We start from the raw sequence: 26542 nt of genomic DNA, 5'->3' as shown, positions 1-26542 counted from the left end.
GTTTATCATCCTAGACAGGGAAGTAGTGAAAGGAATTGGAAAATCATTTCTGGCTCTGTTACTAACAAGCCTGTGGTCTTTAATGAGGTAAACCCTGTCTGCCTAACTCTACATATTAATATATGTATGTGTGGTAGTACTTGAGTGAAGCTCTTATTGTATCTTTTACTTCATGCATTTTTTTAAAGGATTTACTGGCATATCTGTGATAAAAATTTTTTTGAAGAATAGATCATTTAAGGTAAATGCACTATTATGAAAATTAAATATAAAAACTGTATTACAAAAAAAAAACCTGTATTACTAGAGCGACATAAAAAACATTTAATGAAATGTCAGAACAACTTAAAAACATGTCAGTATTAGTGTTGACTTCTTTATACCTGTTTTTATTTTTTAAATAATTTTATTTGTTTATTTTTGGCTGTGCTATGGGCTCTTCTCTGGTTGCAGTGAGTGGGGGGTCCTCTTCTACTGTTGTGCTTGGTCTTCTCTTTAAGGGGGCTCCTCTTGCTGCAAAGCAGGGGCCCTGGGCCACACGGGCTCTAGAGCACAGGCTCAATAGTGTGGTGCATGGGCTTAGCTGCTCCACGGTGTGTGGGATCTTCCTGGATCAGGAATCAAACCCACGTCTCCTGCATTGTGGGGTGGCTTCTTTACCATTGAGCCACCAGCGAAGACCCTATACCTGTTTTTAAAGAAGGAGAATTCTCCAAGAATTTTGGTTACAGCATCAAGTGTTAACTTGCTATCCCAGACTTGTGGTACTAGTGGTTCTTGTGGCTGAATGGGAGTTTGGGAAGATACCTAAGAAATAAATAAAGGTTCTGAAGTAAGGTTAAACTGGTATATTATGTTGATAAAAAACCCTTTGCCTGAAGGCTCTTAGGAAAACACAGTGGATAGCTATTTATTTGAAATGCATATATAAACAACAATCACTTTGCAGGCGTTTTTCTTTGTGCTCACCATAGATGGTCTGGATGGTATTGAGGTCCTTCTGGCTGGATGTCACCAGGGTAGATGTCTCTGGGGTACACAAAGAGCCAATGTCATCAGAGTGAAGCAATCCACAGGAACAGCCCAGGTCATGTGTGGCAGTGTTGTCAGATTTTCCTGTGTTACTACTTTTAACTGCACTTTCCCCATAGATGCTTGAACATATTTGATCCACAGGGATAGACCACATTTAATTATCCATTCAGATACACATTCATCTATTCAACAGATATTTACTGAATATATGATATATTAATATCTTCAGTATTCCAGTCACTTAACAGTGGAGAGAGGAGAAATGTGTCAGTAAATTTTCCATGGTACTTTGAGTTTATGCTATAAGAGACTTGTATAAAGTGCTACAATTACACAGAAGATAGACGCTTGTTCCCCTGGAAGACTAGAGGAAGGGGAGATGGTAGAGTTAGCCTGGCTTTATGGTTTTTGCCTGCATTAACATTCATTTCCTCCTCTTGGAGATTTGTCAGATCTACATACCCTTTTTTTATCTTCTTCTTCTTCTTTTTTAATGCAATTGCTTGAAAATACAGCCTCATTCTAAGCAACAATATCCATGGAAACATGATTAGTATTTTGTTTCACATTCAGTATTATCCCTGTACTATATACAAGCATCTGTGCCCACAGTGGTTTGCTTTTCACCCTTTGAGGAAAGCCTGAGTGTTTCTTCTTCCTTCTCAGTGATCCAATCTCCTTCTCGGAGACAGTGAACTTGACAGGCAAAGTGGAGGGGGACTTCATGCTGTATTCTTGCTATCCCTCCTGTTCGGTAGATGTCTTTCCTCTTTCCTTTAAGTCCATGGGTTTTTGCCTGCATTAACATTCATTTTCTCCTCTTGGAGCTTTGTCAGATCTACATACCCTTTTTTAATCTTCTCTTTCTTTTTTTTTTTTAAATGCAACTGCTTGGGTTTTACAAATCTCTGCTCTCCATGGGTTTTACAAATCTCTGGTCTCAAACCAGTGACTTCAACATCACTTGTGCACAAGAGGGCTGCTCATGTGGACTTCCAATGTGTGATAAGTAAAAATTCATTATGTTTCCTGTCAATTCAGTGTTTAACCACAACTTCCTCATCTCTATGGAATATTACATGAAAGGAAGCATAAAAGGGGAAGTGAATGAATTTCTTAGGAGAAATCAGGTCTTTTTTTTTTTTTTTTTTTCACTTACAGACTACGCTTGGTGTTTGCAGAAGCAATGGACATCAAGAGAGGTATTTTCTAGAACAGGTGGCATCCAGGCCACTTTACCAGCCAGGGTGAGAGAGTATGCCTGCTGTGAGTGGAGGGTCTGTCCCCTCAGTTCTTCTGGTGCCTCCAGACAGGATTTCCTGCCTCATGCATTAGCCACACTGATAGGATAGGGGATTCTTGTGAATTCAGGAAACCATGATTGTGGTTTAATAAAGATTCACACAATAAGAAAGCTAGGAGTTATTCAGTATAGGCTTGGCAACAGTTATTTTACACTGGTGATCATTAAAGTATAATTGTTTGAAATAACTGGGGGAAAGACCCAGTCAATATCAGTGCAGAAATGTTTAGTCTCAAGGAATCATGGTGAGCTCTCAGTGATGTTGTAATTATCTAGGTACTGTAAAATATAGAGACAAGATCATGTTGGTTAATAGAGCCTCTGAATTTTTGTTGGTATAGATAAAATAAACAAACATAGACTTTTCTCATTGATTTAATAAACCATATTTGTAAGAATATGTCATATAGGAAGCACTATGTTGTGTGTTGGGGGTTCCAAAAATAATCAGACTCTGACTGTAGTCACAGGAAATTTAGTATCTCACAGAATGATTGCAATCAGAAATGTGTTACTATGGTCTTCCAAATGCCTTAGAAAGATTGATTTAAAAAACAAAAGGGAGAAAGATTGATTTTATATGTTATAAGGCACATATCTTTTAGGAAGCCAGAAGTCACTCCAATTATTATACAGAAAATGTTTTTTAGGTAGGTATACATCACAAAAATTATTTATAGGACATAACAGAAAAAAATAATAATGAATATGCAAGTCAGCGCTTTTGGGGCAGTTTCCCCAGGCTTGTTAGCTAGCTGCTGCTGCATAACAAGTTGTCACAAGCTCAGTGGCTTAAAACAGCACCATTGGAGGATTTAGTGCTCTAGTCCTGCAGGGGAGGGTTGAGGCAACACTTTGGAGGGAGCATCAGAGGAGGAAGAGCATCTCTTGGCCTAGAGAAAGGACAGAGTTGGGGATAAGGAGTCCTGCTCCACTTCTCAGTTCGATGGCCACACCATGTGGAAGTCAAGGTCCCAGAGAACATCTGCAGTGTGATAAGGGAGGCCAGTCCCTCACAAAACCCCTGCAAAGTAGGTACCATTTGAGTTCTCTGACAGGTGAGGAAAAATTGGAAGTTACATTATCCTCCCAGTGGTAGGGCATGATGACACGGGTTGTTTTAAGCTCAAGATCAATTCTATAAAAATCAATATTCTTTCTGGTATGCATGCTTTATTCCCCAAATTAATGACTTTGGATCTGAAGAGAGTTGAACACTTGAGTGAAGAGAAAAAATGTTGCCTACCATTTCAGCAAGCAACAGATGTTGCCAGCCATGAAGCATCAGCCACCGCAACCACTCTTGGTGGTGCAGCCCGAGGGAGGTTCAGGATGGGAAACACAGGGTATCGGCCCAGGTGATGAAGATGTGCACCGAGTGAAAGAGTTCAACGAGTCCACACGCTTGCATCTTTCCATGTATAGAAAAGTCTAAGATTACTAACTTGGGCAGTCTGTTTCTCGTGATTCACAGTAGTCTTCTGATGTTTAACTACATTTTTTTTCCCCAGCAAAAACTCCTGTGTATTCTGACTACTCCCTTACTTCATTGGGACAGCTCCTCAGAGCTATCTGAGAGGCTACCTCCTGGGCTTGAGTCCTCAGGAAGGTCCCAGAACAAAACATAACTTGCAACCTTTAAGTTGTACAGTATCATCCAGTTGACATGTGTGAGCATGGTTCTCTTATGCAGTCTTTCCAGGAAAACTGCCTTTCCCCTGTTTCTGCTTTATTCTTATTGTTGTTTTGTTGTAGGAGCTAAGTTGCGTCCAACTCTTTTGTGACCCCTTGGATTGTAGCCCACCAGGCTCCTCTGTCCATAAGATTTCCCAGGCAATGTTGCTGTGGAAATAGGAGAGATGGGTCAGGGCACAACTTTCAAAAGAATGACATAGCCCGAGGATGTGGCAAACAGATTAGAACCAAATAGATCCAAGATGGTGGACGAGTTAACTTCCTCTAGACCTTGAGCCTCAGCACACACTCATCGTAGCACATCCGCAGGGAAAGGACACACTCACAGTGCCATGACAATTCCAAGGCCCCGTAAAGCCCCCAAAGTGACAGGTGGCCCAGTTCTTGAACATCTCCCCCTCCCCCAAAATAGCTCCTGCTCATTAGCCTGTGAAGTTACCCACCCCCATAGAAACTGACAACCCCACACCCTGGTGCTGCTCTTGCCTTCTGAGATGGCTTACACTCTGTCTTTAGGCTGTGCTTTTTCTCCACATAAATCCGCTTCTTACCTATCACTTTGTTTCCTTCTGAATTCCTTTTGTGATGAGACATCAAGAACCTGAGCTTCATTAAGTCTTGAGACTGGGTGTGTGTGTGTGTGTGTGTGTGTGTTCAGTTGCTCAGTTATGTCTGACTCTTTGTGACCCCATGGACTGTAGCCCACCAGGCTCTGCTGTCCATAGAACTTTCCAGGCATGAATACTAGAGTGGGTTGCCATTTCCTACTCCAGGGGGTCTTTCTGACCCTGGGATTGAACCTGCCTCTCTTGCATTTTCTGCATTAGCAGGCAGGTTCTTTACCACTAGCACAACCTGGGAAGCCCCTGAGCCCAGTTCTGTGATTTCAAATAATCATGGGTTCAAGTCTCAATCTAGGTTTTGGTTGGGTTTGAGTCTCAATCTGAGTTACATGGTTTCACGATCACATTCACAGCCCTTCTGACACCAGGTGTGGGGGCAGGGCAGGGCTCCGCACTAAGCAATTCTCTGTCACCCCAGCTGGGTGTCCTATAAACTAGCTCAGTTCTGACACTGTCTGCCTGGAGAGAGCACCAGATTCCACAGGTTAAGAGTTCAGTCCCATGAAACTACCCCCTGTTTCCAATGCCAGCTTGCAAGGAGTAGGCACTCAGGTTACTCATACTTGGCTGCAAGTCAGAAGTTCCCATTGACCTCTCACTCTTAAATTTGACTTTTTGCTAGAAGATGTCACAGAATTCAGGGAAGCTTTATACTTACCAGTTCACTATAAAATGAAGAACTTGATAAAGGATACAGGTGAGCCACCAGATGAAGACATACGTAGGGCCAGGTCTGGGAGATTCCCAGGCGCAGGAGCTCTATCCCCTGGAATTGGAGTGTGCCATCCTCTCCATCAGTGGGTGTGTTCACCAGCAGGGAACTTGTCACACCACAACATTGGGGAGCTTTATGGATGCTTCATCATGGAGTCTTCATCATGTAGGCATGAGCTATCACTGACTTAGTTTCTAGCTTTTCTCCCCTCTTTGGAGAATGAGGGTGGGGCTGAAACTCCAGGCTTTCTAATTACAGCTTCATCTTTTTGGTGATCAGCCCTAAAGGCCATCAAAACTTGCCTCATTAGAACAAAAGACAAGGCTATCACCAAGGAAGGAACTCTGGGGTCAAAGAACAAACACTAGGCCCAAAGATACTTCTAATGCTCTTATCACTTAGGAAACTACAAGAGTTTTAGGAGCTCTGTGCTAGGAACTGGAGGTGGAGACAAATACATTTATTTTCTTTTATCTCATATGATCTAAACAACGAGTTTTAAAAAGCACAAGATTAGAATCAAAGGGCCTAGACTGAGTTACAGCTCCATCACTTGTAAACTCTGCAAACATAGGCAAGTTCCTTAACCTCTCTGATGTTCAATTGTAAAAAACAAATAACAATACTGTTTAGACCACCAAATTATTATAAATGTACCATTATAGACATTTTTTTAAAAATTGCAATTTGTACTATACAACAGCATTTTATTATTTACCTGACATTTAAAAAGTTCCCTGTGATCAGGTGTTATATGGTAATAAAAAGTAAACAAGTAAAGCAATTATCTTCTGATTAAAAATTAAAAAATTTTAAAAAAATACTTAGGGAAATGTAAACCATTTCCTTGGTTCATGGTTAATATCTTCTTGCTCTAAAGTAAGGAACATAAACCAAGCTGATCAAATAAAATTTATATTTTAAGGCACATCAAGAAAGTTTAAACATAAACTTCTCTCTCTGTGTCCATTTGGACCTTTTCTCTTTCACGCTAGTGTGCAGTTTACATTGGCATTTCATATTAGCCAGAATTTCTAAAAGATGGGAGTGCCTGTTTGACCATAACAATTGTTTTCTCCCCTTCCTTCTGATGCTACTAGTGTTCCCGAGCCCAAGCTCATACTGCTCACCACATGACAAGCCAATGAATCCAAGAGGTGAGGTGTTGAGGCAAGGAATATGATTTTATTCTGAAAGCCAGGTGACCAAGAAGATGGCAAACTAATGTTTCAGGGTAACCATCCTGTCAGGAACCGGATATCAGGTTCTTTTATACAGTCAGAAAGAGAGAAGCAAGGAGGAACTGAAGTCAAAAGGCAGAATAGAGAGGGAGAGGCAGTGGGGAAATAAAATGAAAGTGTCCTCAGTCTTGCAAGACATCTCCAGGAATGGTAAGCCTTTGGAAAGGGTGTGTTCATCTCTTCTTTTTGTTGTAGCTATTCATAGGTAGGCAGAGTCAGATTATCTCTCTATGAGCTGAACAAAGGTACTTTAGTTTACAGTCAGGCAGAGGGGCAGGGTCTTCTGAGGCAGGCTATTATGTATGATTATAATAACAAAATCAAATAAAAGCAAGTCAGAGAAACAGTTTCCAACATGGAGTCAGCACTGGCTTCTTCTCTGCAGCACTAACAATGTAACTTCTTCAAAGGACAGCTTTCTTTCCCAACCCTATAAGAGATCAAAGTGACTCGCTCTTCACTTTGTATGTGCTTACCTGGCCTGTGTATCTTTGGTGAACTTTGTGTAAAATTATCGATATGTCATTTTGATGGATGATTCTTTGTCTCAAAAATGTACATGACTGTCCCTTTGACGTCTAACAGGCAGAACAGTTCTCAGAGAATCTGCTTTCTGGGTTATAATCCTCAATTTGATTCAAATAAAATTCCTTTTTCTCTTCTTGACCATTAATTGAACTTCTGCTGACATCTTCTTGCTCTAAGATAGTGAATATAAATTGTTAGGTAGGTAGACTAGAAAAAGGAATCCAAAGTGGTTGTGGTTAAATGACAGACAAAGAAAGGGGGAAAGCCTGTGAAAAAGGAACAAAGGAGAAATCCACAAAGTGAGAAGCTCGGGTGAAACAAATACACCGTCTCCCTGATTGATGACGCGTGCTAACCCTAATCTGCACAGGGCAGGCTCCACGAGGTGGAGAGGAGACAAAAAGCATACAAAAAAATGTAGCTCCAAGAACTGGCCCATTGAAATGAAAATATTAATACTATTAAAATACAGTTTCAAAAAAAAAAAAAAAAGCATACAAAGGGACCCAGGAGGGGCTGAGGCCTCTCCTTTGGGGTAGGCCCACTCTCATGCCTTCTGGGCATTTGCCAAATAAAGCTCCGAGCTGTAACCCAATTGTAACACTGGCCCACTGTTTTAAATCTTTGTTGTGGCAAGACTGAACTAGGGAAATTATGGCACTCTCCTGACAAAATGAAGCTATTAAAAATGTAAGACCTAATGAATGGTGTATAATTTCAAAATCATGGGCTTCTGGGATGTTGGCAGCTCTGAATAACAACAGCAACGTGAGGCAGACAGAGATGTGGAATTTGACCCCACTGTTAGGTGTGTGGTTCAGTTTCTTGGCTAGAAAATTGGAATAATAATAATATTGTAACTGAACTCAGGTTCAGCCATTTGCCACTTGAAAGTGAATATCTGAGAGACAAGTGTTTGTTGGAAGGGAAAGATTGCTTTATTCAGAAGGCTGGCAGCCTGAGGAAAAGGTGAACTTGTGTCCAAAAGCCAACTCCAAAGATTCTGTTGACCATGAAAGTTTTGTTTTGTTTTGTTTGATCATGAAAGTTTGTAAAGGAAGAATCATTTGGGGACAGGGTCAGAGTCTTCAGTATCTTCCACTGTGTGTTCCAGGAATCTTGTGCTCAGCCTGAAGTTACCATCCTCCATCTGGGTGGGGACCGTAGTTTCTGCAGTAGTTTCGAAGGTATTATTATGTCTATCCCTTGAAGAGGAACCAGGACCCTGCTCATAACTGCACTATTGTTTCTTGACTGTTCCTCCCTTGTTTCTGCACCCTCTCCCTTCCCTGAGTTTTATTATTGTTGTTTAGTCTCTAAGTCCTGTCCAACTCCTTGTAATCCCATGGACTGCAGCATGCTAAGCTTCCCTCTTCTTCATTGTCTCCCAGAGTTTGCTCAAACTCAAGTCCATTGAGTTGGTGATACTATTCAACCATTTCATCCTCTGCCACCCACTTCTCTTCCTGTCCTCAGTCTTTCCCATCATCGGGGTTTTTTCCAATGAGTCGGCTCTTTGCATCAAGTGGCCAAAGTATTGGAACTTAAGCTTAGCATCAGTCCTTCCAATGAATACTTAGGGTTGATTTCCTTTAGGATTGACTGGTATGATCTCCTTGCTGTCCAGGAGACTGTCAAGAGTCTTCTCCAACACCACAGTTCAAAAGCATCAATTCTTCAGCACTAAGCCTTCTTTCTGGTCCAACTCTCACATCACGCACATGACTACTGGAAAACCATAGCTTTGACTCTATAAATCTTTGTTGGCAAAATGATGTCTTTACTTCTTAATATGCTGTCTAGGTTTGTCATAACTTTCTTTCTAAGGCATAAGGATCATTTAATTTCATGGTTGCAGTTACTGTCCAAAGTGATTTTGGAGCCCCAAAATACAATTTATCACTGCTTCTACTCTTCCCCCTTCTATTTGCCTTGAAGTGATGGGATCAGATCCCCTTGCCTGACTTAGCAACTGTTTGAATCCATCCTTTGAAACTGAGGGAAGGTCAAGGAGGCAAAATGAAACCTATTTCCTATAAATAAAAAAAATGTGCGTGTGTGTTTGCGGGGGGGGGGGGGGGCGGGCAGTGGTTCAGAGAAAGGACATGTACCCAAAAGGGCCCCGTGGCAACCTGCTCAGTTTCAATATTCCTCTAAAATGGCTCTCAGGAAAATTAAGTAAAATAATGTATACTCTGTACACCTACTTCAATGTTTGTTCCATAGTGTTTCAAGAACACTGGTTTTTCTAAGATCTTAAAGGTACCTTGAAATACCTAATTAAATCCTTTTCACATCAGAAATGAGGAAACTGAGACTTTGAAATTCTCAGTTGTTTCAGTTCTTGGAAAGCAAAACAGTTGTGACTATGATTCAATGGACAGAGGTAGATCATTTTAAGAGGACTTGAATTTATCAAAAGGAATGAGTCTTGAGAAAATTACTGCTGCACAGTGAAATAAAGCCAAGAAAAACCAAGCATTTTCCTCCAAATCTCCATAACAAACCAACTTAGCCATCTCCTTTATAGATTTAAGGGTATTGCCTCACAGTGCATTCAACATTCAGTGTGGTATTTGCCTAAACATTTTGCCTCCTCCCAGTTACATGCACATCCTGGTTGCAGAGGTTGCAATATGCATGCGAGTTACTGCTTTGTGGTTGGTATGACCACGCATGTGAAGATACTGTTATATATTTGGCTAAACTCATCTTTTAATCCATTGTCAGAATACTACCAGGTAGGAACTTTTGTGCTCTTGGAATATTTGAATTTGCCAGTGTAATTATCATAATCTAGTGAGATGGGACTAGAATTGATGATATTATGATACCTGAAAATGTGTAAACTCCGGGAGTTGGTGATGGACAGGGAAGCCTGGCGTGCTGCGATTCATGGGGTTGCAAAGAGTCAAACACGACAGAGCGATTGAACTGAAAAAGTGAAACTGAAAGTTACTCGGTTGTGTCTGACTCTTTGTGACCCCATGGACTATACAGCCCATGGAATTCTCAGGCCAGAATACTGGAATGGGTAGCCTACCCCTTCTCCAGGGGATCTTCCCAACCCAGGGATCGAACCCAGGTCTCCTGCATTGCAGGCAGATTTTTTATCAGCTGATCTACAAGGGAAGCCCAAGAAAACTGGAGTGGGTAGCCCACCCCTTCTCCAGAAGATCTTCCCAGCCCAGGAAAGATATCATTATATCTTTGATATCACAGTGATATCATAGACACCTTAGAGGAAAAAGCTCAAAAGAAGTTAAGTACAATATATTCACCCACGTGACAAATAGAGGTTGACTGATAAACATAACAAAAATCCAAGGCTTCTCTTAATGTGTAATTCTTTAAGATTAAATGGGTTTGAAAAACCAGGATAGATCCCAATCTCAGAACTGTGTTATTAGCTGTCATGCACCCTACAAATAAGCAAGTAGCTCAGAGACTGACAAAGATGTTGAGATTTTATTAATAATAAAATTGTGTTCCTCATCTAGAAATCCCAAGGCTCCTATTCACAGAGCCAGCAGAAAGAAAGCTGAAATTATGAGTGGTGTTGAGCAGAAACAAACATTAAAGTTTGCAGAGGATAGTAGCATAAACCTATGCTTGCATAATATAGCTTGAAATCTACCCAGAATGTTTTATTAAGAAGAATGCCTGGGGTACCAGACTTACAACTTAAATCAGGCATAGGTCCAGAACTGTATGAAAATAGCTAAGCAGTGTTGGGAATAGTCGTAATACCAAACAATTTGCTGAAAAAAAACATTTATTCCACAAATTACAAGGATGCAGAGTAGGTGATGGTAAGCAGTCTCTGGTTTTCCTCACTCTCCTCACTGGAGACAGCCTTTCTCTAAAGGGACTGAGCAAAGAGTCTCTATGCTCTCCTTCCTACATTCTGAGCCACATATCCACCTTAGTTCCCACCCCCTACCACCTGGTTTGTGTTAAAAAGTCATCTTTTTATTCAAAGTCCTAATTATCAAAAGCAGATTTTCTTGGTCTGCTTTCTAACACCTAGAGTGGGTTTAGTGATTTCTAGTTCTCTTATCAGTGTGTCTACTCTCTGGCCAAGTTGTCCTGTGGGATCAACACTTTTCTGAGTCCTAAATCTTCAGGAAGAGCATTAACACTCTCCTCCAGGAAGAATAAATGTTTGTTGAAAACGGATATGCCCTTGATGTTGTCCCACAAGAACTTACACAACCTAGACACAGTCACCACCTCAGCAATATCCTTTGATCACATATTGAGAGCCAAGTTCATCTGTTTTCCCACAAAACTATGCAGTGTATGTGAATTATCTCACTTGGCCATAACAGAGATAAACTGACTTTGCCAAGGGATAGGAGTAGCAAGTGAAAGGCCATATTTAAATCCAGTCTTTTACCTCCTTGCATCACAAAGAAGGCTGAGTGCTGAACAATTGATGCTTTCAAACTGTGGTGCTGGAGAAGACTCTTGAGAATCCCTTGGACAGCAAGGAGATCCATCTTATAGGAAATCAACCCCGAATATTCATTGGAAGGACTGATGCTGAAGCTCCAGTACTTTGGCCACCTGAGGCGAAGAGCCGACTCATTGCAAAAGACCTTGAGGCTGGGAAATATTGAGGTCAGGAGAAGGGGATGACAAAGGATGAGATGGTTGGATGGCATCACCAGCTCAGTGGACATGAATCTGAGCAAACTCTGAGAAACAGTGAAGGACAGGGAAGCCTGGTTGGCTGCAGTCCAGGGGGTTGCAGAGTTGGACATGACTTAGCAACTAAACAACAAAAACAACCACCATCTTCAGGAAGCTATCTTTGGTTCTCTTTCCCCAAAATACTCCTCACCCATCCCCAAAGCTGCATTCATTCTCTGTCCACTTGCTGTCATTGTAATTAGTGATATCAACCCACTCTTGAAATGATCTGATTTTCTGATTGAAATCACAATTGATATTGTCCATGTTGAGCAGAGAAGTTGAGCACAGTAATAACAACATTAAGAATAATAATATTTTTTACTCCACCAGAGCTGGTTGTTTTCTAAATTTGTTGCAACGGAGTTTATGAAAAGTGTGGGAGTCTTTCATTTTAAGAAGAACTGAATGAAAAATAGGTGAGGAAAACCCCAATTTGAAATACATAGAGATGACTGTTCCACTTATTTTTGCATAATTAATGAGTTAATTATAAGAGGACATATTCTGATTGGGCTTCCCTGGTGGCTCAGTGGTAAAGAATCTGCCCGCCAATGTGGGAGGTACAAATTCAATCCCTGGGTTGGGAAGATGCCATGGAAAAGGGCATGACAACCCACTCCAGTATTCTTGCCTGGAGAATCCTGTGGACAGAGGAATCTGGTGGGACTCTGTGGTCCATGGGGTCGCAAAGAGTCAGACATGACTTAATGACCGAACAACAACAATAGGAGCAAATATTCTGATTATTTCCCATTTGTTTTGAGAGTTGGAAGGTTGACCTCCATGGGCTGTATAAACTAGGCTCACTTCTTACTTTTAGATATTTTTGGCCAGTTGGAGTCACCACAAGGGATTACAGAGTACAAGAGAGACATTAAGGGACTTATTTCCCATTTTTGTTCGGGAGCCTACGAGTTAGCAGCTGCTGCATTTCTCTACTAAAGGTCAAAGCCTTTGTTGGATGGTCTTTTACATCCACAGCCCTAGCTACTGCAATAGCTTAAAACTCTCTGTCTTTGACAGTTTTTCCTCCTTGCTGCTTCAGACCTTATGGGGGTGGTTCCTCCATGCCATTTACCTAGATCTGCTTCACTATGATTTGATGTCCTTTAATCCAGCCCATACTTTTATAGGTCATCTTTTCCTGAAATCTTTCTCAATTCCTGATATGATTGTGCCATGTGTTTCCTGCCAGAACCTTAATTTTTGTAAGGATTCTTATACAGGATTCTTGGTATCATTTTATACCTTTCATATAGAATCCAAATAAAGGTACTACGGGGAACTTCTAGGCTTATTACTTCAACTTAAATCCCTTTCTCCAAACCAATCCTTTTTCTTTTCCCCAATTTTCAGCTCAAAAGTCTTAGGGAGGGTTCTCTTTGGCCTGTCTTTGTCATGCAACTCCAAACCAGTATCAGTGACCTAATGTCCCAGGACCATAACAGGCAGCCTGCAGTAGAATGAGGTGGCTGCAGTGGGGTGAGAAGAGGATTCCCAGAACAAGGCAGAAATTTTTCCAGCAGGATAATGTGCTGGTCCATCAGACAAGGGAAGTCCACTTGGATGCTCTCAGAGCCAATGCACACCTCAATAGAAGAGGAGGTTGCTTTTCGGTATATTGGGGAGGACTTTAGGAAGATTCATTGCTCTGAATGTTTATTTAAAAAAAAAAAAAAAAACTCACTTCATTATTCCCTTTATCGCTGCTTGGATCTCTAAACTTTCAATAATAACTTTTTTTTTTTGGTATAGTTCTTCTGCATATTCTTGCCACCTCTTCTTAATATCTTTTGCTTCTTTTAGGTCCAGACCACTTCTGTCCTTTATTGTGCCCATTTTTGCATGAAATGTTCCCCTGGTATGTCTAATTTTCTTGAAGACATCTCTAGTCTTTCCCGTTCTATTGTTTTCCTCCATTTTCTTGCACTGATCCCTGAGGAAGGCTTCCTTATCTCTCCTTGCTATTCTTTGGAACTCTGCATTTGGATGGGTATATCTTTCCTTTTTCTTTGCCTTTAGCTTCTTTTCTTTTCTTACCTATTTGTAAGGCCTCCTCGGACAACCATTTTGCCTTTTTGCATTTCCTTTTCCTGGGAATGGTGTTGATCACTGCCTCCTTTACAATGTCATGAACCTCCATCCATAGTACTTCAGGCACTCTATCAGGTCTAACCCCTTAAATCTGTTTGTCACTTCCACTGTATAATCATTAGGGATTTGACTTAGGTCATACCTGAATTTAGGTATTTAGGTCATACCTTGTCCAGTGGTTTTCCCTACTTTCTTCAATTTCAGTCTGAATTTGGCAATAAGCAGTTCATGATCTGAGTCACAGTCAGTTCCCAGTCTTGTTTTTGCTGACTGTATAGAGCTTCTCCATCTTCAGCTGCAAGGAATATAATCAACCTGATTTCGGTATTGACCATCTGGTGATGTTTATGTGTAGAGCCTTCTCTTGTGTTGCTGGAAGAGTGTGTTTGCTATGACCAGTGCATACTCTTGGCAAAACTCTGTCAGCCTTTGCTCTGCTTCATTTTGTACTCCAAGGCCAAATTTGCCTGATACTCCAGGTATCTCTTCCTATTTTGCATTCCAGTCCCCTATGATGAAAGAACATATTTTTTTTTGTGTGTGTGTTAGTTCTAGAAGGCCTTGTAAGTCTTCAGAGAACCATTCAACTTCAGCTTCTTTGGCATTAGTGGTTGGGGCATAGACTTGGATTACTGTGATATTGAATTGTTTCCTTGGAAATGAGCAGAGATCATTCTGTCATTTTTGAGATTGCAACCTAGTACTGCATTTCAGACTCTTTTGTTGACTATGAGGGCTACTCCATTTCTTCTAAGGGATTCTTGCCCAGTGTAGTAGATATAATGGTCATCTGAATTAAATTTGCCTATTCCAGCCCATTTTAGTTCACCTATTCCTAAAACATTGATACATTCATATAAAATGTTAATGCATTTTTATACAAAAACTATACAGAAAAGATCTTAATGACCCAGATAAGCAAGATGGTGTGATCACTCACCTAGAGCCAGATATCCTGGGATGAGAAGTTAAGTGGGCATTAGGAAGCATCACTACAGACAAAGCTAATGGAGGTGATGGAATTCCAGTTGAGCTCTTTCAAATCCTAAAAGATGATGCTGTGAAAGTGCTGCACTCAATATACCAGCAAATTTGGAAAACTCAGCAGTGGCCACAGGACTGGAATAGGTTAGTTTTCATTCCAATCCCCAAGTAAGGCAATGCCAAAGAATGTCAAACTAATGCACCATTGCACTCATCTCATGCTAGCAAAGTAATACTAAAAATTCTCCAAGTGAGGCTTCAATAGTATGTGAACTGAGAACTTCCAGATGTTCAAGGTGGATTTAGAAAAGGCAGAAGAACCAGAGATCAAATTGCCAACATCCATTGGATCATAGAAACAGCAAGAGAGTTCCAGAAAATCATCTACTTCTGCTTTATTGATTATGCCAAAATCTTTGACTTTGATCACTACAAATGTAGAAAATTCTTCAAGAGATGGGAACACCAGACCACCTTACCTGCCTCCTAAGAAATCTGCATGTCAAGAAGCAATAGTTAGAACCAGACATGGAACAATGGACTGGTTCCAAATTGGGAAAGGAGTATGTCAAGACTGTATTTTGTTACACTGCTTATTTAACTTATATGCAGAGTACATCATGCAAAATGCCAAGCTGACTGAAGCACAAGCTGGAATCAAGATTTCCAGGAGAAATATCAATAACCTCAGATACACAGATGATATCACACTTATGGCAGAAATTGAAGAGGAACTAAAGAGCCTCTTGATGAAAGTGAAAGAGGAGAGTGAAAAAGTTGGCTTAAAATTCAACATTCAGAAAACAAAGATCATGGCATCCGGTCCCATCACTCCATGACAGATAGATGGGGAAACAGTATAAACAGTGAGAGACTTTATTGGGGGCTCCAAAATCACTGCAGATGGTGACTGTAGCTGTGAAATTAAAAGACACTTGCTCCTTGGAAGAAAATCTATGACCAACCTAGATAGCATGTTAAAATGCAGAGATGTTACTTTGCTGAAAAAGGTCCATTTAGTCAAAGTTATGGTTTTTCCAGTGGTCATGTATGGATGTGAGAGTTGGACTATAAAGAAAGCTTAGTGCTGAAGAGTTGATGCTTTTGAACAGTGGTGTTGGAGAAGACTCTTGAGAGTCCCTTGGACTGCAAGGAGATCCAACTAGTCCATCCTAAAGGAAATCAGTCCTGAATATTCATTAGAAGGACTGATGCTGAAGCTGAAGCTCCAAAATTTTGGCCACCTGATGGGAAGTACTGACTCATTGGAAAAGACCCTGAAGCTGGGAAAGACTGAAGGTGGGAGGAGAAGAGGACAAGAGAGGATGATATGGTTGGATGGCTTCACTGACTCGATGGATATGAGTTTGATCAAGCTCCAGGAGCTGGTGATGGACAGGGAAGTCTGGTGTGCTGCAGTCCATGGGGTTGCAATGAGTCGGACATGACTGAGTGACTGGACTGAACTGAATAATAACTTTGCCAACATAAAATTTGAAATTGAAAGAAGTATCAGTCTTCTGTTCATGCTTGATTGAGAATAAATTTAAACTCGCTAAAGCAGCAATGTGGAGATTCTGTGAATGCTTGGAAAGTGAAGGGATTTGGTGAGGACAGAACACTCTCAGAAGGAAGTGAGGACCCTGGTGAATTCAGGGTTTCTTGGGGGTGTTCTTCAGGCTTCTTCCCTTTAGAAGGATCAGGCTGGAATGCTCTCCTGCCATTGGCTCTCCCAGTGTGTGTGTGAGATGGGTCTCTGGAAATGAGGCAGTGCCTCCTAGTACGGCTGTCCCAGCCCAGGAAGACTGTCAATGGGCTCCCACTGCTCTCGGCTCTTGAGTTGAAAATTAAAAGCCCACTCAGCACCTCAAAGAAAGCCAGCACCTCAAATGCATGACTGATGGTCAGGACCACCTCTGAGGATGCTTAGAGATGGACTGTGTGCATCTGAAGGCATGTGAAACACCCATGGGAACCGTGGTAGATGCTCATAAAACCACCAGGTCTGATGGCTCCCTGCAGGATCTAAGGCATAGTTTGAAATCAAAATAAATGAGAAAGGTCAATAGCCAGGGTTTCCCCTCACTCCATGTGATATATATTCTACAAGAAGGAAGAGCATTTGCACTTCTTGTATAGTTTTCTATCTCCCTACATAATTTCTTTGAGAATTTGCCTAAATCCCATTTTAAAATAGGGATATAATCTTGGAAACTATGGCTACAATATTAAGAAAATGGTTTCTTCAAAATAGCATAGGAATTAATACAACCACTTTGGAAAATATAATATCTGCTAAACTTGAACATATGCATATCCTAAGATCTAGCACTTCCTCCACTATAAAGCATAAAAGTGCTCAAAACTCATGCATTAGAATGCTCAGGGTAGGATGGTACCTAATGGACTCCAATTGGAAACTACCCACATTTCCTTCAAGAAGGGACTGAATAAATAAATTTCTGTGTATTCTCTGTATGGTGAACTATACACAATGAAAATAAACAAAAAACTACACAAAAAATAGAGATAAAACTCACAGCCATCAGCACTGAGTGAAAAAAGACATGAACAAATATATTTATATTGCATAATTCCTTTTATATGAAGTGCAGAAGCAGGCTAAGTAAGCTACACTGTCAGAAGTCAAGATGGCGCCTATCCTTGGGGTCTGGTTTCTGTAAGGGAAAGTGAAAATCATTCAGTCCTATCCATCTCTTTGTGATCCCATAGACTATACAGTCCATGGAATTCTCCAGGCCTGAATACTAGAGTGGGTAGCCTTTCCCTTCTCGAGGGGATCTTCCCAACCCAGGGATCGAACCCAGGTCTCCTGCATTGCAGGCGGATTCTTTACCAGCTGAGCTATCAGGGTGTCTGTAAGGGAGCACCATAAATACATAAAGGATGCTTGTAAAACTATTTTTTCTTGATCTGAGTACGGAATATCTATTATATTACTTTGTAAAAGTTGAAATTTATACATATGTGCTTTTTCTGTGTGTATCTAAACAACTAATTTTATGTTCTTTTACAAATTAGTAAATATATGATTTTCTTTAATATGAGACAGTGCAGATCTCTATATATCAGGATGACATTATCATTCAGAGGCATATACTTTTATGCTATTTTTCTTTTGCTGAAACTGGAGACTCTTTCAGGGAGGATAAGATAAGAATCCCTGTAACAGCCAGGATCTGAAAACCCAAAGAGATTCTATATAAACTTAACGATAAGTCATGACCTCAACTTCCTTAGTGCTGGCTTGAAGCTAAATTGTATAAGTTCATGAAGCAGTATACTTTAGTTAACACAGAATGTGTACCCAGATTGGAGAAGGAAATGGCAACCTACTCCAGTATTCTTGCCTGGCGAATCCCATGGACAGAGGAGCCTGGTAGGCTACAGTCCATGGGGTCGCAGAGTCGGACACGACTGAGTGACTTCACTTTCACTTAAGGTCATACTTATATGTCTTTAACTCAGTGACCTCAGGAGGATATATAAAATATTGAAAATGTGGCTGCTCAGGAAATAAAGGCTATTTTTACGCACATAAAGAATATTTTCCACCTCCTTTGTGATAATCAATGATCAGTTATTTCAGCACTTGAACCAGCTGTTAGCATCCAGCAAAGCCAAAATTCTCTTTGTTTTAGGATCAACTTTGTACTGCCTCGATCCTTGAAAAAAGTAGAAATTTCCTAAAAAAAAAAAAAAGCAAGAGAGAGAGATTAGGTTTTTTTACATGAGCTTTCCTGAAAAGTCAGTAATTTTCATGCCCAAATTATATATTCAAAATTTTCTTATCAAAATAACAAAGCCCATGTTTTGTTGTTGATTTTTAGGGTAGCAAAATGAAGAAATTGAATAGTCTTAACCTTCATGTTCGAAAACAGCATCAACTTTTCCGCTAATCCCAGGGAAGTCTTGAGCTATCTCTTTGGGATAACCTGCATCCATGGACTCCCTGTTTTCATCATACCTGGTAAAAAAAATGGGTTAGAAATATTAGAATGTATGATTAATATAATAACAACAAATAACACTTAGCATTCCCAAACAAATTTTCATGTGTCAGTGTCTGTTCTAACTGAGCATACTCAATAATTTAATCTTCACAACAAATCCGAGAGGTAGGTGCTACCCTTTTGTCCACTGTACTGAAATCCAGTGGCTGCTTAAAACAACTGTGGGTGGGTGCATCATTGTTTTAAAATAATAGGAACCTTTAACTGGAAAAGTTCCTGGTTCAATAGGGTTGTGGGAGTCTGAGACAGCCTAGAGCACACCTGAAGAGGCATCAGCTCTAACAAATCCGATTCAAATTTCATCTCAGGCTCCAGCCCTTTAAAAAAAACTCCTCTGGAACTCAATCCTGCAAGTCCCTTGCCTTCCAAGGACAGGTGTGGTATGATGACAGCAAGCACAGACTAAATGACACTCAGCCTGGCTGTACCCATTCACAGAAGAAGGATATTTCAGCAGAATATGAACATAACTTAAAAGGGCACTTTTCTTCTTCCACTACGGAGGGATCTGATGTGTAAGATCTCCAAGGGTCTGTCTTTACCTCCAGTACTCATTGTCAACAAAGAAGTACGTCTTTCCGGTTTCCTCGTCATGGACAGCAGCATCGACATTCCTCACCCTTCTAGGGAAGCCAAAGGAACTGTAGATGTCCTTGGGGTAACTGGGCAGTATCACACCTGCCTTAACAACCCAGTATTTACTGCCTGTCAACCAAAAAAAAAAAAGTGGCCGTGAAATGATTTGCCTGAGACTCTGGAGGTCAGTAGGCAGGTTTCCTCCAGACGTTCACTTCACCAGAAGTGGAAGGAGGGCTTTATTCCAAAGTGAGGTGCCCCTGAGTTGGGCATTTCTCTCTAGTGGTTCACTTCTCCAGCTGCACAGAGAGTGTGGGTGGGCACGAGCGGTCCTACAGGCCAGAAGTATAATGCATGTTTCCACGTCCCACTGGACAGCACCCCTGAGCTCTTGGCTTGCCTGTTCCTGGAAGAGTATTCTTTATGAGCCAGGGTGATGCTATCTAAATGCACATTATATATCTGTCTTTATTTTTGTGGTACATGTGTTGGACAGTATGTTTCAAAATTCTTTGCTTATCACAAGTGGTTTTAATTATTTACCTTAATGCTATTAGGGTTAATTGGTCTTAGTCTTTTGTGCATACAAAGCCAAACATCTGAATTATTTTCTAAGAACCCAGACGTTTGGCAGTATATACACAAAGCATGGCTGAATGTTGGAGCATAATTGGATCTAAGAGAATCAAAGCAGTCTACACCTAGAATTTATGGACAGTGGCCCATCTATAAAGATGTGCAGTTTATGAGAAGGGTAAGCTCTCAACTTCCCTCAAACTATTAATATAATGTCTATTAGGAGGATTTCTTGAAAAAAAAAAAAAAAAACCCAAGAACAAAGGTTTCTTTTTTTCCTTTAGGTCTGATAAGTATGGGTCTGTAAACTTTTTTTCTCAGCATCCTGGAAAATATGTATTTTTAAAATATGTGGTATCGGGTGGAGAGGGAGGTGGGAGCGGGGATCGGGATGGGGAATACGTGTAAATCCATGGCTGATTCATATCAATGTATGACAAAACCCACTGAAATGTTGTGAAGTGATTGGCCTCCAATAATAAAAAAATAAATAAATAAAAAACATAAAAAAAAAAAAATGTGGAATGCCCAAATACAGCATTTCCTACTTCCAGTTTCATAATCAAAAAAAAAAAAAGGGAAAAGTTAAATTGCTAGCTGTTTGATTTTTATTCTAATTACTCAGCATGTCATTTTAAATCACAATAATGAATCCTCCTTGATTCAGTAGTTAGGACTTTGAGGTTTTAAGAAAAAAATCCACGAGGAGAAAGTGTGCAGCCACTGTTACTTTGGTGCAGCATCAGTTGGATGGCATCGCCGACTCAATGGACATGAGTTTGAGTGAACTCTGGGAACTGGTGATGGACACAGAGGCCTAGTGCAGTCCAGTCCATGGGGTCGCAAAGAGTCAGGCATGACTGAGTGACTGAACTGAATTGTTGCTTCTCAATCCAAACCAATAGTAAATTGTTTCATAAAAAGGGGGGAAATTCAGTGGTATTACCTTTGAAAAAAAGGGCTTCATCTTTTTCAGGAACATCATAAGCTGCCTCAATCCCACTTGACAGATCTGGCCAGAAAACAAAGATGAACATGACTTCGACCCTTGGGTAGTACGGATGAGCACGGATGATGAACCTGATTTGAAAAGAAACCAAAAAAAAAAAAAAAGATAATTACTGGCATTCTCTGCTGCCTCTCAGTTCCTTCTGTCCCTGGAACACAAGATTATCATCCAATGTGGTAAGCACTTATGAATTACACTGTGACTTATCTCACAAACATCCTACATGGAAGCTCTTATTGCTCCTATTTTATAGATGAGAAATTGAAGCCACACAGTTCATAAGAGGCAAAGTCTAATTTTTAAACCAGATTTGTAAGGTTGCCCAGACTAAGGTCTTTTCTTTTATTATCAGTTGAGAATTCTGCCATGTTCATTCCACAGTCGACAGAGACAGGGAAACAGCACAGCAGAGACTTCCACGTGGGCTGACACACGTGTCCCCAAAACTACAGAAACGGAACAGAAGCCCCATTGCCAGCCAGCCTTGGGGAATGACAGAGGATCCTACAAAGGCTGATGCGTGGCAAGCACCCTCCTTGTCAGTCTCTGGAGCAGACCCTCCTGATGCCAAATCCCTGGGCCACCACCAGATGTGCAACTTTGACAGATGGTCCCCATTGTCCCGCCCCCCCCCCCCCAACCTTGAGCTCTCCCCTGCCCAGGGGCAGGCTGGGCCAGTGCAGTGCCTGCCAAGACTCTGTCTAGTGACACCTTCAGGACCTCCTCAAAAAGCGAGGGGAAACGTCAGTGAGGGGGACATCCCCTGCCCTTTGGTGGGACAGTCCTGAAGGACACTCTGTGAGGACTTCAAGGGTCTGCAGTGGGACTGGGCCCCTGTTGGCCAGAGTGGTAACTGCTCATGGGCACACCCCTGTTGTCTCTGCTCACTTATCTGTCTCTGTTCCTTCCTCCTTGACCATGCCTCACGGGATGACCTCCAGACCAGCTATGTGCTTCCTAATTCTCATGTCAGTCCCTGCTTCAACCTCCTCCCAAGTGGCTAAGGACCTTGTGCAAATCAGTGACTGTGTCAAGTTTTGATTCCCTCAAGGATAAATGTCAAGGCCACAGGCAGTGCCAAATTTCATTACCCTAGTCTAACTCCACCTGAACTCTTCCTGCCAAATGGAACTTTTTTTTTTCACAACTGAGGTATTTTGACATTCTGGCAGCTTTCCATTAAAACAGAAGAAGAGGAAGGTGAAGAAAAAGGATCAGCAGCAGCAGAGGAAGAGGAAGAGAAAAAGACAGGAGGAGGAGGAGAAAAAACAGTAAGAGGAGGAGGAAGGGGAATAGAAAGAGACAGGAGGAAGAGGAGAAAAACAGTAAGAGGAGGAGGAAGAGGTAGAGAAAGAGATAGGAGGAGGAGGAGAAAAACAGTAAGAAGAGGAGGAAGGGGAGGAAAGGAAAAAATGTGTTTCTCATCAATGATCCTCCCATGTCTGTATAGATACTTGAAAACAAAATTAATTTAGATTTATAACTAAGCCTCCTGATGACCTGCATTTATCTCATTTAGATACTAACGCAAAATAATGCATAACATAAAACATTCTATAGGCTCAAAGGGAGCTGTTGACTTCTTCCAAATCCCTAATAGTTCTCATTTGGAGGGGGAGGATCACACTATCTATGCTCTTATCCCTCAGTGAGTCAGTTTTGATGAGAAGAGGAGGACAGGCATGAGGTCACTCTAGCCTGTTTGAATCCACGCTCGGTAGACTGAATACTAGGACTGTAAGGCTTCGAGGAGGAAAGTACCAATTCCCTTAGAAGGCAGGGTGAGGTTGGGGGCTGGTCTTCAAACTCTGTTTTCTTTCTTCCTCTCGGCTTCCGGGGCACAATGAGGGTTTGCTGGATGGCAGGTTGGGAGAGCGGCATCGTGCGGATGGGAGGACAATGCGGACAGAAAGGGTGGCCTTCCCCGTCTCGACTCTGCGTTATGTAACCCTCAGCAGAGTAGAGAGCTCGTTTCAGCCATACAGTAAGACGAGCAATTTGTCCTCAGCCCCACCATCACGTTTAGCATAGCAGAGTGTGCTAGGGAAAGGAGCTTCAGTCCGGAGTTGGCAGACGAGCTTTTGCTCCATTGCGGACTACCTGCGGCCCTCGGAAAGTCATATTCCTTCCCTCTGCCAAGCTCTACGTATTTCTATGTGTCATGGAGGGTGGTGGGAGCAGGACTTAGGAGAACTTTTATTTTATGGATATTTATAATTATGTATGAATACAATATTGAGTAAGAAAAGAAAAAAATACACACAAATGTATAATCATTATAAACATATGTCAGGATTAATTATAATTTGTACCTGTCTTTGAAGAAGAACAATTCCCCACGAATTTTGGTCAAAGCATCAAATGCTATCCTGTTATCACAGGGTTGGGGGATTTGTAGCACTGGGACCAGCTGCAGTTTATTAGGTGGCCCTTAAAAAATAAACAAAGATCCTGAAGTTAACGAGGTTTTACATACTACATTGACCCAAAAATATATATAATGAAGAGTCTTTCACGGACCCAGGTCATTGCCTTTATATTTGAAGCACACATATAGCTCACAAGCAATTGTCTGGTTCGCCCAACTTCACTTACCATAGATGGCCTGGATGCCCTTGATGTCATCCTGAGACAGATAAACTTCACCAGTGTAGATGTAGTTGGGGTACATCAAAGCCCCCATGTTAGTAGAATGAGAAAGTCCAAAGGAATGGCCCAATTCATGTGCCAAAACCCAACACAAGTTGTAAGCTAAAAGGCAACAGAATTGGTCAGTCTTTAGCAGATGGCAGTACAGTATTCAGGCCTCAAAGAGCAAATATATCTCCAAACCACATAAGAATTCCATTGTGGTTTGGTTTACGACATGGTCTGAGATGTGTGTGTGTGTGTGTATAATCATAAGAGAAGAATTAATTAATACTAGAAAGACTTCAAGTCTAAATTTCTAGAATTGAACTGATAAAATGTAAGAGAAAAAATTAGCTGCCATGCAAAATTTTAATATTGATTAGTAAGTCCGGCAATAAATAAATTGGAAAAAAAAATACATAGAGAAACAACAACATTCTATTAATGTTTATGATTTTAATATAACTATAGATTCTAAATAAACTAATATATATTCAAAACAAAAATTTGGATAACCATGTACCAAAACACATACTTTCCAAAGCAACCCCACCAAAAGTTATCATTATTTAATTCTGGTACATATTTGTACACATACAAAATATCATTTATAATCTTAGAGTATTTTAAAATTTCATAAACATATTTTACCCATAAGATGCAACCACTGGTAGAAACAGTATCCTCAGACGTTTTCACTAACTGTAACTATAGTGTTGCAATATCTTTCTGAACCACCATTAGAAAGCATATCTTTATTAAAGCATTTAACTATCATCATAATATTGGTTTATTCTTTTATACAAAACAGAACATATTGCATTAAGCCACAAGAAGGGAAAATAAAAACAGGGAGGGAGAATTCCTTGACTCACCATTCAAATCTTTGGTCCATGTTTCCTCTTCATCAAGATGAACATCTCCTCCAATACCTATTCCTGGTTGGAACGCATGAGCGAGTACACCCCCAGGTCCATCAAAGGGAGAGTAGTCACGATGATCTGTGAGGGACAAAGCGCAGCAAAGATAAATCTCCTCTTCTATTTAGACTTCCCTACCAGAGACGAGAGAGCAGGGACAAGGAGCCAAAAGGCATTGTTCACCCGTGAGGGGTCCCTTCTTTAGCCCATAAAATCAGCACCCTCAAATAAGGGGAAATTCTGACCAGAATGCTGAGCATGTCTGAAGGTGGTGTGAGGCGAGGTTCAGAATGGTTTGGGGAGGAAAGAGCTCACCTCTCCAGACAAAGGATATCATTATGTCCGCTTGCCCCTCAGAGACCTTGGTGAAGGTCAGGGGTGAGGCACTGCTCCAGAGCTGAAAGGCCTTCCTAACAGCCTGCTCCACGTCTGCTCTCGACAGGTCTGGGGTGTAATTTTCAATCCTTCACATGAAAGAAAACACAGACACGTCAAAGCTCATTTCTCATGGCTCTGGTGGGAAACAGTGTCCCCTCTTTGGGCTCCGTCTAATTACCTGTAGGTCAGGTCTGTGCTCTGCCAACGAGGGTTCCCTGGAGTGAGTTCATACCGGGATGAGACGTCAGGCACTCCACATCTGGGCTTCCTCACAATATCCAGGGTATCAGCATCTATCTTTCCAGTCACTTTTAGCCCAAAGAATTCCTGCATTTGCTTTAATTTTTCAATCATTGAACCGTGGTTTCTCTGCCTTTCGAATCGGCTGGTTCCAACCTCTAAGCTGTAATAGTTTTGTAGGTATTTCTGATAAATAAAAAAAATCCAAACAGAAGATATGAAATCTTTCTTATTTCTCTGAAAATTCCTAGCATTTCACTATAGTGACAGAAGAGTTCTTTTACCTTAAAGATTTAGTGTCAAGAGGGGAAAAACAAACCTGCTTCTGCAATGAATTTCTGTCAGCTGAATTTCACAGCCTTTCTTATGCTTACTGTTGGTACAGAAATGTCAGTGCAGTGGTAGAAACTATGCTATTGCTAGGTCTAAAGAATCTCAATTAGAAGTCAGAATTACAATTAGAAAAACCAGTCTGCATGCTTTTCTTTTTGGCTTTCTCTTTCTCTATAGTCCAAAAATGTCTACAGAGAGATTTTATTGTTCAGTTGCTAAGTCATGTCTGCCTCTTTGCACACCAGGCTTCCCTTGTCTTTCAGTATCTCCAGAGTTTGTTCAAACTCATGTCCACCGAGTCAGCGCTGCCATCCAACCATGTTATCCTCTGTTGCCCCCTTCTGCTCCTGCCCTCAGTCTAAGAAGATTTTTATTTTTGTATGAGGGTATCTGTTTCTGACAAAATGGTTATCCCAGAATGAATCCCAGACTTCCATGAACTCCTATCCCTTGACCTTGGAAAAATGAGAAGGTAGGGCTCTTGCATTTCTGGCATGTGAAATTCAGCATTTACCTGGACCATCTCCATGTCTTGCTCTTGTGTTTCTGAAGTGGCTGGAAACCCATGAGACCCCAGGCACCCGAGCAGCAGCAGCAGCAGCAGGGGAAGGCGGGGCATGCTGGCCTCTCCTTTTCTTCTGAGCTGAAGGAAACCAGGGGCTCCCTGCCTCTGCTGCCCTGGGGTTTCAGCCTGCAGGCTCTGCCTTTTTGTAGGGTCCTTGCACCCCCACAAAACCAAAAGCTATCTGACCTCCATCAGACCACATCCTTCTAATTTACAATGTGTGGTCTCACCATTAAAACGTTGTGACATAAAACAGATTAATCTTTTCTGTTGGTTTGTTTTCACAATCTCAAGATCATGATCGCACAGGGGAACAAAGAGACACACTCTACCTAACACACAACATCCTGTTATTGTGTCTATG

The 26542-nt window shown here is 41.2% G+C and overlaps 1 protein-coding gene and 1 long non-coding RNA gene across 3 annotated transcripts; both read right to left on the bottom strand.

Moving 5' to 3' along the window:
- Positions 1 to 2657: 2657 nt before the first annotated feature.
- On the bottom strand, positions 2658 to 11777 carry LOC133057147 (uncharacterized). 2 transcript variants are annotated; one of them, XR_009692978.1, is made up of 4 exons: positions 11540 to 11777; positions 7089 to 7312; positions 5315 to 5422; positions 2658 to 4180 (listed from the first exon to the last, which is right to left on the bottom strand). It is a non-coding gene; the product is annotated as an uncharacterized LOC133057147 (long non-coding RNA). The 2 variants fall into 2 exon arrangements; XR_009692977.1 differs by having other exon boundaries at positions 5315 to 7312.
- A 5662-nt stretch (positions 11778 to 17439) lies between these two features.
- LOC133057139 (interstitial collagenase-like) lies at positions 17440 to 26274 on the bottom strand. Its single transcript, XM_061143277.1, has 10 exons — positions 26128 to 26274; positions 25219 to 25466; positions 24978 to 25126; positions 24618 to 24743; positions 23707 to 23862; positions 23424 to 23541; positions 21049 to 21182; positions 19493 to 19655; positions 18801 to 18904; positions 17440 to 18623 (listed from the first exon to the last, which is right to left on the bottom strand). Exons 1-10 carry the CDS (start codon positions 26230 to 26232, stop codon positions 18523 to 18525), a joined length of 1404 nt encoding a protein of 467 aa, XP_060999260.1. The 5' UTR covers positions 26233 to 26274; the 3' UTR covers positions 17440 to 18522.
- Positions 26275 to 26542: the final 268 nt, after the last annotated feature.

The sequence above is a fragment of the Dama dama genome, chromosome 1, assembly GCF_033118175.1.
Source record: "Dama dama isolate Ldn47 chromosome 1, ASM3311817v1, whole genome shotgun sequence".
Classification (NCBI taxonomy): Eukaryota; Metazoa; Chordata; class Mammalia; order Artiodactyla; family Cervidae; genus Dama; species Dama dama.
This window is presented reverse-complemented; position numbering and strand designations above follow the sequence as displayed.

What these genes read in the sequence shown, in the direction of transcription:
- LOC133057139 (XM_061143277.1), bottom strand. Translation starts at nt 26,232, where the DNA reads ATGCCCCGCCTTCCCCTGCTGCTGCTGCTGCTGCTCGGGTGCCTGGGG. An exon ending in TTGTTCTTCTTCAAAGACAG is followed by an intron (nt 21,183 to 23,423) that starts GTACAAATTATA and finishes TTTTCAAATCAG; the next exon opens with GTTCATCATCCGTGCTCATC. An exon ending in TGCTGTTTTCGAACATGAAG is followed by an intron (nt 18,624 to 18,800) that starts GTTAAGACTATT and finishes TTTTTTTTTTAG; the next exon opens with GAAATTTCTACTTTTTTCAA.